Genomic DNA, 13,050 nt, shown 5'->3' with positions numbered 1-13,050 from the left:
CTGTCTGGTCCAACGACGGTGGGTTTGTGCCCATAGGCAACGTTGTTGCCTGTAATGTCTGGTGAGGACCTGCCTTACAACAGGCCTACAAGCCCTTGGGTGTCTCACAGTACGGACGCTGCAATATATTGCCCTGGTCACATCTGCAGTCCTCATGCCTCCTTGCAGCATGCCTAAGACAAGTTTACGCAGATGAGCAGGGACCCTGGGCATCTTTCTTTTTGTGTTTTTCAGATTAAGTAGAAAGGCCTCTTTAGTGTCCTAAATTTTCTTATCTGTGACCTTAATTGCCTACCGTCTGTAAGCTGTTAGTGTGTTAACGACCGTTCCACAGGTGCATGTTCATTAATTGTTTATGGTTCATTGAACAAGCATGGGAAACTGTGTTTAAACCCTTTACAATGAAGATCTGTGAAGTTATTTGGATTTTTATGAATTATCTTTGAAAGACAGGGTCCTGAAATAGGGACGTTTCCTTTTTTGCTGAGTTTATGTCCTCTAAAGTAGAAAAGAATAGAGAAAGAATGTAATGTTCAGCTAAATCTACTCCCAGTATCTGTCTTGCCCTATTGTTTGTCATGGTCTGAATAGCTTTTGGATATTTTGACGTTATCCGTTTCTTGATTGTCAGTTGGAAGTTGTCGACAAGGACAGCAATGAATAGACTATGCAGGGAAAATCACAATGTACAATAAACATACTGTAGTGTCTTTGTTGCAACATTTCTAAGCTTACTCACTTGAGGAAAGTGAAGTATTCCACCACAATGTACAGGACAAGGAAGATTAGAATGTGGGTTGACCTTTCATAAAAATTAAAGAAAATGTACGTCATGAGCTCAGGTATTTACATGGTGATGATGACTGATGATGCCCATCTTCTAGACCATGCTTCACACAAACAGTAGTGTTTCCTCGCCGAGGTCTTGGTGGGTAGAGGAGATGAAAACCCAGTCATCCAGCGTGAGCAGCTGGAACAGGGTGTGAAGCTCTCCGGGTCAGGCTCATTGAACATCTCTCGGAAAATTGCAGCAAACATGAAAAGGAATGTGAACATGAGGATGATGGACTGGAGGCAGGTGGACATGATGGACTGGAGATTTTGGAGAAAGATGTCAAGGAAAGGATGATGTTACTGAACTGTGATGAAAGATATACAGAACACAAGGTTACATTCTGAAAGTATTCAGACTCCTTGACTTTTTGCACATTTTGTTACATTACAGCTTTATTATAAAATTGATTAAAAATCATCAGCCAATCTACACACATTACATCATAATGACAGAGCAAAACAGGTTTTAAGACATTTTTGCAAATGTATTCAAAATGAAAACAGAAATACTTTAAATATACAAGTATTCAGACCATTTGCTATGAGACTTGAAATTGAACTCAGGTGCATCCTGTTTCGATTGGTCATCCTTGAGAGGTTTCTACAACTTGATTGGAGTCCATCTGTGGTAAATTATCATGATTTGGAAAGGCACACATCTGTCTATGTAAGGTCCCACAGTTGACAGTGCATGTCAGAGCAAGAACCAAGCCATGACCTTGAAGGAATTGTGACGAGGCACAGATCTGGGGAAGGGTACCAAAAAAAGGTCTGCAGCATTGAAGGTCCCCAAGAACACAGTGGCTTCCATCATTATTGAATGGAAGAAGTTTGGAACCACCAAGACTCTTCCTAGAGCTGGCCGCCCGGCCAAATTGAGCAATCAGGAGAAGGGCCTTGGTCAGGGAGATGACCAAGAACCCGATGATCACTCTGACAGAGCTCCAGAGTTCCTCTGTGGAGTTGGGAGGCCACCAATCAGACCTTTATGGTAGGGTGGCCAGACAGAAGCCACTCCTCAGTAAAAGGCACATGACAGCCCACTTGGAGTTTGCCAAAAAGGCACCTAAAGGACTTTCAGACCATTAGAAACAAGATTCTCTGGTCTGATGAAACCAAGAACAAACTATTGTGCCTGAATGCCAAGCATCATATCTGGCTGACACCTGGCACCATCCCTATGGTGAAGCATGGTGATGGCAGCTTCATGCTGTGGGGATGATTTTCAGTGGCGGGAACTGGAAGACTAGTCAGGATCGAGGGAAAGATGAATGGAGCAAAGAAGCGCTCAGGACCTCAGAATGGGGCGAAGGTTCACCTTCCAACAAGACAATGACCCTAAACACACAGCTAAGACAATGCAGAAGTTGCTTCGGGACAAGTCTCTGAATGTCTTTGAGTGGCCCAGCCGGAGCCCGGACTTGAACCCGATCGAAACATCTCTGGAGAGACCTGAAAATAGCTGTGCAGCGACACTCCCCACCCAACCTGACAGAGCTTGAGAGGATCAGCAGAGAAGAATGGGAGAAACATTTTTAAAAATCTGTTTTTGTTTTGTCATTATGGGGTATTGTGACGTCATTATGTGGTATTGTGTGTAGATTGATGAGGGAAAAAACGATTTAATCAATTTTAGAATAACAAAATGTGGAAGAAGTCAAGGGGTCTGAATTCTTGTACATTGTAAAATTGCAAATATTTTGCTGAATTACAGTTTATATAAGGATATCAGTCAATTGAAATGAATTCATTAGGCCCTAATCTATGGATTTCACGTGACTGGGCAGGGATGCAGCCATGGGTGGTACTGGGAGTTGATAGGCCAAACAACTTTGGAGCCAGGCCCACCCACTGGGGAGCCAGGCCCAGCCAATCAGAATGAGATTTTCCCCCACAAAAAGGCCAAATTCTCTGACAACAGCTCTGGTGGAGACTCCTGCAGTCAGCATGCCAATTGCATGCTCCCTCAAAACTTGAGATATCTCTGGCATTGTGTTGTGTGATAAAACGGCACATTTTAGTGTCCATTTATTGTCTCCAGCACAAGTTGCACCTGTGGAATGATCATGCTGTTTAATCAGCATCTTGATAGGCCACACCTGTCAGGTGGATGAAGTATCTTGACTTATATTTTTTATTTAACCTTTATTTAATTAGGCATGTCAGTTAAAGAACAAATTCTTATTTAAAATGATGACCTACCTCGGCCAAACCCTCCCATAACCCGGACAATGCTGGGGTGCCCTATTGGACTCCCGATCACAGCCGGTTGTGATACAGCCCGGGATCGAATCCAGTTCTGTAGTGACAACTCTAGCACTGCAGTACCTTAGACCGCTGCGCCACTCAGGATCACCTCATGATTGCCATCCCAAAGGATAAAATGCTCACCAACAGGGCTGTAAAACAAATTGAGAGAAATAAGCTGTTTGTGACTATGGAACATTTCTGGGATCTTTTATTTCAGCTCATGAAACATGGGACCAGTGCTTTACGTGTTGCATTTATATTTTTGTTCAGTATAGATAGGGATGTATTCATACAGTTGAAGTCGGAAGTTTACGTACACTTAGGTTGGAGTTATTAAAACTCATTTTTCAACCACTCCACAAATTTCTTGTTAACAAACTATAGTTTTGGCAAGTTGGTAAGGCCATCTACTTTGTGCATGACACAAGTAATTTTTCCAACCATTGTTTACAGACAGATTATTTTACTTAAAAGTCATTGTATCACAATTCCAGTGGGTCAGAAGTTTACATACACTAAGTTGACTGTGCCTTTAAACTGCTTGGAAAATTCCAGAAAATGATGTCATGACTTTAGAAGCTTCTGATAGGCTAATTGACATAATTTTAGTCAATTATAGGTGTACCTGTGGATGTATTTCAAGGCCTACCTTCAAACTCAGTGCCTCTTTGCTTGACATCATGGGAAAATCAAAAGAAAACATTCCAAAACCTCAGAAACAAAATTGTAGACCTCCACAAGTCTAGTTCATCCTTTGGAGCAGTTTCCAAAGGGACTGGTGCACTTCACAAAATAGATAAAGTCATGAGGAGGGAACATTATGTGGATATATTGAAGCAACATCTCAAGACATCAGATGTTAAAGCTTGGTCACAAATGGGTCTTTCAAATGGACAATGACCCCAAGCATACTTCCAAGGTTGTGGCAAAATGGCTGAAGGACAACAAAGTCAAGGTATTGGTGTGGCTATCACAAAGCCCTGACCTCAATCTTAAAATTTGTTGGCAGAACTGAAAAAGCATGTGCGAGCAAGGAGGCCTACAAACCTGACTCAGTTACACCAGCTCTGTCAGGAGGAATGGGCCAAAATTCACCCAACTTATTGTGGGAAGCTTGTGGAAGGCTACCTGAAACGTTTGACCCAAGTTAAACAATTTAAAGGCAATGCTACCAAATACTAATTGAGTGTATGTAAACTTCTGACCCACTGGAAATGTGATGAAAGAAATAAAAGCTGAAATAAGTAATTATCTCTACTATTATTCTGACATTTCATATTCTTAAAATAAAGTGGTGATCCTAACTGACCTAAAACAGGGAATTTTTTACTAGGATTGAATGTCAGGAATTGTGAAAAACTGAGTTTAAATGTATTTGGCTAAGGTGTGTGTAAACTTTCAACTTCAACTCTAGGTTATGTACTATAGGTTATTTACATCCATCGAAGTGCTATGATGAGAAATCAAGTGGTCGGCCTGAGTAATGAGTTAAGGCTGGAAGACACTCAGCATCCTACCGGATGGTACGCAGGACCCAGGACGCTCAGATGGTCTAAACCTCTTTGAAGATTTTGAGGATGCAGAAGACTGTGGATGCCTGGCCTCCACTGGAGCTCCCTACGCACACTCAATGAGTGGCAGCAGTAAGTCAACAAGGCTCATGATAATGATGAAAAAGTCGGAGGGAGAAAGATAGAAAAGTAGGTGACACAGTGGGACACTCTTGTTGTAAAACATTGGAGAGTGTTTTGTGACTGCCCCCAATGCAAACAGCTACCAACCAGGTCATATCAGGGTTTTTTTGAAGTAGAGTCGACCCCAGACAAGCATTTTCAAGCTTCCAGCACACATTCCATGAAATAGATTACCAGGAAAGCAGGAACTGGCTTGTTGAGCCTGCATAACAGATCATGAATGATGATGGTTGTACAGTAGACATGCAAACACAACAGTGTGAGAGGTTTTATGACCGTGTGGATTGTAAATACTGGATTCTGAAGTCATTCTTCCATGTAAAAGTAAAATATTGTAGGTGAGTATGTAGTCTAAGTGAGTGCTCATAGGGTTATGGGGAGTCTTGACCATTCCAGTCACTGCCTGTATGTTAGTGATGGTTAACGTTCCATCTTGCACTCCAGGCTAAACACACACACACACACACCGCAGAGAAGAGTACCAGAGTATCATGAAAACATGATCAAACCAGTAATCTCTTATTGTAACAACCTCTAATGCTACTGATGCCGTGGCCACCAAAAGGGTCATAGTGGGGAACCTTGAGCACTTTCTGATGGCGGCACAATTATATATTGTATTGCTAGACTTAGAGGAACTTCATTTTTCCCAGGGGAACATTACTTCATGCCATTACTACTTTATCTTCACAACAATTACCAGTTTCATTACAAACACTTGTTATTAAGGCATCTGTCAAATATTCATGAATACAAACAAGTAGCTAAGCATTTACCCGATTGTCTCTGGAAAGAAATTAAACCTTCAGCATGGAGGTAATGGTACAGAAAGCCACTGGAAAACATCAGTGCTTCATTAGGATTTATTTATTCTCAACACTTCTTTGACCATTCATTCTATTTCATGCATTCAATTCTTCTCCACTATGCTCAAGGAGTAGTCTTTGCCTTTGGCAAATGACAGGAGTGGAATGTTAGCTAAAAAGACTGGTATCCAGGCTACTCAGGGAGAGGGGGAATTCCCTTTTCTGGGGCGTAAAGCAAGCGGCAGCAATTATTTGTTGTACCACAAGGGCGCGGGATGATACCAGTGTAGCTTACAACAATTGCTTTCAGTTGATATGAGAGGATCTCTTGTGGCCAAATTGGATGAAGGACTCTTCCCTGGCTTTTTATAAGGAGCCATTTTAATTCCAACCATTTACATTAATTTTGGAATAGCGTTAAAAAAGTAGGACCTACTGATGTGCCAGATTTCCAACATATTTGAAATGGTAATATGGCTACATTTTCAAATGGATAATAGGCTAATCACTACGTTTTATGAAAACATGCGTATTTTTGTAAATATAGCCAAAATACTTATTCCTGACTTTTTTTTACCATAAGAATGCCCCTTCTGTCTGTAGAACGCTGCAACCTGGTCTCAGAGCATTTCGTATCATTCTGTTCGTAAATATGAGACACTCCATTTAGTATGATACAGTATCATACACATTTTAGTGTCCAGGATTACGTTTACTATGTTGTTTCTAGTCTATAAGACCAGGCTGAACTAAAGACAAACCTTTATCATTTGCACCTTGCCCCGCTTCCCGTGAACTTGAACCTAATGACCACTGTCAAGGTCGATGTTTAAAGTTGAAAATTGATTTGTCGGTTAGGCCCATTCTATATCAAATGGGGACATGGCGTTGACCATGTTATTCAATTGTCTATCTATCATATCACAAGTAGACCTGATCCATCAACTCGAAATAAAGGGCATATTTGGTGTTGGCATGTATGGAAAGTAGATGTTGCAGAAATGGATGTAGCCTAACAAAAAGTAAACACAATAAGATATTTTATATAATAAATAGACAATTGCAGAGTAGATTTATACTTTATTATTTTAGGAAGAAGTTGGCATGATAGTATTGTGTTTCAAGGAAAAGTATACACATTTGGTCAGAGGTCATTTGAGGCAATGCGTAATTGTTTTTTATGTCATGGCTCACATCAACCCAGTCAAAAGCAACATGATTAATACAAATCTGGGCAGATAAATAAATAAACAAACACATTATTAAATTAACAAATCAATAAATATCAAATAAATAATCGACTATAGATAAATATACATTTGGAAAAAAATAAAAAAAGAATTTAAAAAAAGAGAAGACATTTACAAAAAAGTAGACTATTCAGGAGGAACATGTGTGATTTCACATCAATGAGGTTTGTCCGTTTGCGAGGTGAAACAAATGTTTACACTAACTCTGTCCAAACGGAATGAAGTCATTAATGCCGAAGCAAAAGCCTGAGGTCATTAAATAGTTTAGGACAAAACTATCACCTGTCTGTGCTCCGTTGGGTGATACTTGTTGATGTGTCTGGTGAGGCCAGGGGAGGAGAAGAAATTATCCCCACAAAATCGACACGGAAACACCTCTCCTGTCACCTTTGTGATACGCTCGGTCCCTGCGTATTTTGTGGAGGGCTGGGGTGATTCCCTGCCGGACTCGAGCGGGCAGCTGTGTTGTTGGTCTGTGACTATGGCCAAAGGAGAGGAAGGAGTCTGATTCTGGGGATGACTAGCTGCTTTCCTGTTGTGCAAGGCCAGGTGTTTCCTCAGGTACGCTTGTTTTCTGAATTTCTTTGAGCACTGAGGGCAGCTGAACATCATTTCTTCATCCGAGCCCGAGTCTGAGGGTGGCGTGGAGGGCGGGAGCGTATATCTGGCTGTTGGTGTATGAGGTCGGCTCTCCTCTCTTTGTGACGAGACTCTCTCCACTTGGAAACCCTTTGGCTTGTGCCAACGTCGGTGGGAGGCCAAGTTAGCGGGACAACTAAACACTTTGTCACACTCGTCGCAGCGATATTCGACTCGGACAATGCGAGAGCACTTGTGGAAGGCCAAAGTTAGAGGGTCTGCGTACCGCTCCTTGCAAAGCTGACAGATAAACTCTCCGAGTGGACTACTGGTGTTGGAGCGCTGCTTCACCTCATCCTCTGCCTCCTCCGTAATGCGCAACCCGAGGACGGGAGATGTGGTTACCTCATGTCGGACGCTGGACTTCTTCTCTTGGTTTGGGGAGCTTGAGGACTTGCACTTTTTAGAATTAGTATGGGGAGATCTGGCGTTGGAGAAGGCAGGCCGCTTCTCTGCTGCATATTTAGCATTCCCGCACATGGTGTCCAGTCTGGTGGTCATCTCCGGAAGAGACGGCGACACTGGGGAGCCATCAATGGCAAAGCTTCCCAAATTTGCCTCTGGAAAGGTATCTGCTGGAGCAGGAGAAAGAGAGCTGAGCATTTGATGAGCAGCGTCCGCTGGTGGGTACTGATATCCCTCGCTGTCAGGTCGGGTCGGGCTCAGCGAGGGCGCGCAGTGAGACTCTGACATTCCACCAAAAATAACCCGGCTCGGAACTCTGATAAAGTTGTGGCACACCGAGGGCTGTGCATGAGCCGGGGCATTCTCGACTAGCGGTGAACAGTTGGCGACCAGCGCCAAGTCCTCCTCGCGCATCCTGTATGAAACAGGACCAGCCTTTTTAGAACGTTTTATAAGGAAACCCTTTGGCATGGTGACTGTCAGAAAGCACACGCGACGCGTTATCTTCAACCTCAATACGTCTTCACTGTTAAAGTCGAGGCCAGGGATTGTAAAGAGGCGTGCGTAATCGTAATGCGTCCTGTTCTCTCTGCAGTACTTGTCCACACTGGCCCTCTTTCGTTTGTCTCGGTCTTTATAAAGCCCCCAAGCTGTCATTGTGTGTCAGTTAGGACGCAGATGGCAGCAGTCCAGCCGTCAATAGAATGGCCCGGCAACATGATCCACCGGGAGTCTCTGAGGAGCACAGCGGCAGATGTCAGCCTCCCCCATTGCCTAGGCCCCTGTCTTCCCCCGCCCCACTCCCACCCCGACCACTTGCCCCGTCCTTGACGGTTCCTAGCCATTATGTAGATTACACAGAGCCATACCACCCTTATCCAGCCTTTATCTTCCCATGTCCTCTGAGACTCTATTCAACACACACGTGCCACAGCCGTCCGTCCATTCATCGAAACGCACGAATCAAAAGGAGGGGAAAAGTGCCTGCGGGGAGTCAGGTTTGTGTCAGTTTGGAGGCAAAGAAGCAGAGCAGACGAGGCACAGCACCAGTGAATCTAAGCAGATCAGTGTTCAATGCTCTGCTCAAATTCACCTTAGCCTACACTTAGGCGTCCAGGGGCATTCAACTATTTGAACATGTTAATTTAATTAAAAAATGTGTGATTCAACATTATGAGAAGAACAAGCAAAATAACTCCACACAAAATAACTCCATATGATTTGTTCAGTCCCTGGTGTGAAGGGTATCCTAATTATTTTAATAGTCGTCATCAACTCTGCTTCATCGTTGTGGCAAACTGCCCAGAACCAATACCCCCACTATCAAATGTCTCGACTCAACAATAGAAACAGTCTGTCGTGTCACTGTCAGCGAAATTAACAATTTCCATCACATGCCCACAATCTGGCGCAAAAGAACATCACATATACAGACCCACCCAACCCCCACCCTTCTAAAACTAAATATTATTAGTGATACATTGGGAATAGCAGCAGGGCTATCTGCATCAGGGTTATATTGTAAAGGCCAACAAAACGGTTGGAATCAATCAACAGTAACGGTCACAGACCAAACATCTTCCTGTAAACTATGGAGAGAGGTAAGGTTGGCTCTTAAACAATGCACATAAATCTAAGTCAGTTGCATTGATTAATGTTTTGTAGCCTCTTTTGGGCTTAACACCAACATTTCGTGTATGCATATTGTCGCAATTCTATAAGTTCCTGAAATAAAGGTCAATAGGATATGTTATTGCAACATCCCCATTTCCTGTTTTGATAGATATTAGGCCTGTCAACTCAGGCAAAATAATACATTTTTACCTGTTTTCTTATAGGTCTTCTTTTCTTTAGCCTATAACTTGTCACCACTGATTTAAAATAGACATCAGATAATATCGTTATGAAAAATAAGCATGTCCCATGCAGAAACAGACATTATCTTGTACTCCGCAGCAAACTCATTTGGAATATGCTCAAGGCGCACACCCACAAACGCACGCACGCACGCACGAACACACACATCCCCCAGCCGTTGTGCGGTGTCGCCCAACCGGTCTGTTGTCTCCGGGGAGCGTTGATTGTTATTGGATTTTTTTCGTCCTTTGGGGATAGGAGACAAAAAAAAGTTAGAGCGCGAGAAGGATTGCGGTATGGAGGGGCGTGTATTTGTATATGTGTTGGGGGTCGAAGGGGGACATTCCCAATTCTTTTACTTTCCGCCTTTGTTGGAATTGGAAGTTTGAAGCGTGTGCCTTAGGAGGCACAAGCCACGCGCCCGCCCTGACCTCTGTGACACTCCATTTGCATAAAGCTGGAGAATTGATTTCGGTCCTATTCTTTGACGTGACCTGCCTGACTTACCCCATTACTGGCGGCTCAGACGCACAATTCAGCAGCGGCATAATTAAACGGAATCACAAATGTGGCGCTTTTAAACTAACGGAATACCTATCTCCACTGAGGCATATGAAGAATAACACGTTTTAAAAAGGCGCCATGGTCACGCACAATATAGCCTAGACTCGTCAACCTGTTCAAACTAATTCCGTTAATTTAAATTATATACTTCTGATACAACTAGACAATGTTCCACAATGTTGTTTTGAACATGTAGCCTAATCAAAAAGAGCAATGCGCTGCATGGCCCCTCAGGTTGTGTTTATGAGCCATATCTTGAGCTACGTTAGACACGTGAATTCAGCCCCAGTAGGTAAAGGTTATAAGAATAATATAGATACTTGTTTGAACATTCAGGCTAATAAGAACACAATCACAACCAGGGAATTAAACGTATCAGACATGAGTCACAAAGAGATGAGAGCAGCACATTTTGGGAAACAGAAGTCATGAAGATAAAGGCTAACCACCTCTGGAATGTTAATCGTGGTCAGAACTTGCTCCATATTAGGTTACCGACTAGACCTGTAATAGCAGGTTGACGTTTATTGTCATGAATCTTGCCCTGAGGGCAGATCTGAGCGATTCCCACTTGATGGGCCAGCTGCAAGTCAAAATAGTCTATTCCGTCAAAATTCATGAAAACAAAAATTTTCTTTTTAGTCTTAATTTAAGGTTAGGTTTAGGCATTAGGGTTAGCAGTGTGGTTAAGGTTAGGTTAAAAAAATCAGATTGTATGCCTTTGTGGCTGCGCCAGCTCGTGACCTCATTGCAGAGCTACCTACATGAGTCGTCCCAATAAATGCCACCTAGCATCATGCTCACGCACATTTTAGCAATTGCATGGAAACGTTTTTCGAAGAAAACCCATTGCCTGGCCTACAGTAGCCTACAAGAGAGACACGTCTCCCTATAGGACTACCCTCCCTTTGTTCAATGCGCAGCCTGGGCAGGAGGAATTCGGAATGTGTAATCTTGTTGCTACCCGGAAGGATACAGGAACGCCAGCGATTGGCCCATATCGCTCGTTCCTCGGCCATGTGCAGTTCGTGCTGTCTTATTTACATACAGCTGTACAGTATTTGCTGAGGACATGAATACACAGCCTTCCAGTCCCCAATAACAATAGAATAAACAAACATGCAGCTACAGCACCATGGTTCTCCAATCCCTTTTCAACCAGATTAAATTGGGTAAAGGCGGGGTGTATAGGGTGAGTATTGGTAAAGTTGGACACATTCTGAAAAGTCGTTTTCCGGAACAATTTACGCAGAAGCATCTCATTGTCTTAACCCCCAAAATGATACAATTCTAAATAGCTTAAGAACTCTACTACACTATACATAAAAATTATAATATTAAACACAGAGGTCTCTTCAAACACAAACCGTTCTGAGCCCAAATGTTTTAAGTCAATACTGGTAAATTGCGACACCTTGATTGGCAAAGTGAGACACAAATCTTTCTCGTAAAGAATAATACATTAAAGAGTATATGAGTAATTTCAAAATGTTATTCATACAAATTAACCGTATTAAAACATTATTTATGTATTTTTGTGGAACATTAAGAAGGATCATTTATCATTATTATTATCATTATCATCATCATACTTGATTATAGTTATATGATGTAGTCTATATGTAATTGTATAGCCTATTCATAAAATACAATCTACACTCTAATGGATATTTTGTTGAACAAAACCAGAAAGACCTTACATATCAAACATTTCAACGACTGTTTTATTGTTACCATAGTCAAATAAAGCAAAATAAACTTTTTTAGTCATCATATACCTTTATAGTTATGAATATATATATTTGCAGATTTGAGGAAAATGAAATTGAACATTTGATCCTATTTAGAAAATAGATTTCTGTTAAGAAAACATGTAATTCATAATCCCCGGAAATATTTTTTCTGCATTAAAATGGCCTAGAGGGTTGTCCCATTTTGACAGTAGGCGATTGGCATACTGGCACACTGTCACAATATCACTATTCTAAAACATGAGAGTATTAAGAAAAGCATTTACAGTCATTTGGATTTACAATTACATCCCATTACAACATACTTCGTAATGAGACACTAAAAATCCTTTCTTAGTGTTTTATAACCTTAACATTATTTACCTCAGAACCCTATGTCAATTTACTTACCATTATGCCTCGAAACACATGTCATTACACGGGATGCCACGCCCACAACGATGACGCCATACCCATTTTTTTAATCATCACATACTTCCTCACTAACACACAGGCGTTATGTTATAGTACACATTTAAACATATCAATTACAAAGCTTAAGTGTCCCACTTTGCCAGGTGTTCCACTAACCAATGCTCTCCCTACTCTAAAGCCACAAATTGCATAAATTAGGAGGAGTAGGTCACATCTATAACACCCAGGCCTTCTCCCCTGTTGTTTTTTTGATTTGTTATTTTTTTATTTAACAAGGCAAGTCAGTTAAGAACAAATTCTTATTTACAATGACGGCCTACCAAAAGGCAAAAGGCCTCCTACGGGGATGGGGGCTGAGAGTAAAAATAAAAATACATTTAATTAAAATATAGGACAAAACACACATCACGACAAGAAAGATAACACAACATAACATATGGAGAGACCTAAGATGACAACACAGCATGGTAGCAACACAACATGACAACAACATGGCAGCAACACAACATGGCAGCAGCAGCACATGGTAACACCACAAAACAGGGTACAAACATTGTTGGGCACAGACAACAGCACAAAGGGCAAG

At 41.9% G+C, this 13,050-nt stretch overlaps 1 protein-coding gene across 1 annotated transcript; it reads right to left on the bottom strand.

Annotated features, from left to right (window-relative positions):
- Window positions 1–6,651: 6,651 nt before the first annotated feature.
- Window positions 6,652–8,638, bottom strand: LOC135549146 (insulinoma-associated protein 1a-like). The gene has a single exon (XM_064979191.1). The coding sequence runs from the start codon at window positions 8,533–8,535 to the stop codon at window positions 7,099–7,101; it is 1,437 nt and encodes a 478-aa protein (XP_064835263.1). The 5' UTR covers window positions 8,536–8,638; the 3' UTR covers window positions 6,652–7,098.
- Window positions 8,639–13,050: the final 4,412 nt, after the last annotated feature.

Source organism: Oncorhynchus masou, chromosome 12 (assembly GCF_036934945.1).
Source record: "Oncorhynchus masou masou isolate Uvic2021 chromosome 12, UVic_Omas_1.1, whole genome shotgun sequence".
Lineage (NCBI taxonomy): Eukaryota > Metazoa > Chordata > Actinopteri > Salmoniformes > Salmonidae > Oncorhynchus > Oncorhynchus masou.
Note: the sequence above shows the minus strand (reverse complement) of the source record. Positions and strands in the feature narration are given on the sequence as shown.

Excerpts from the sequence above, each read along its gene's own strand:
- LOC135549146 (XM_064979191.1), bottom strand. The coding sequence starts at position 8,535 with ATGACAGCTTGGGGGCTTTATAAAGACCGAGACAAACGAAAGAGGGCC.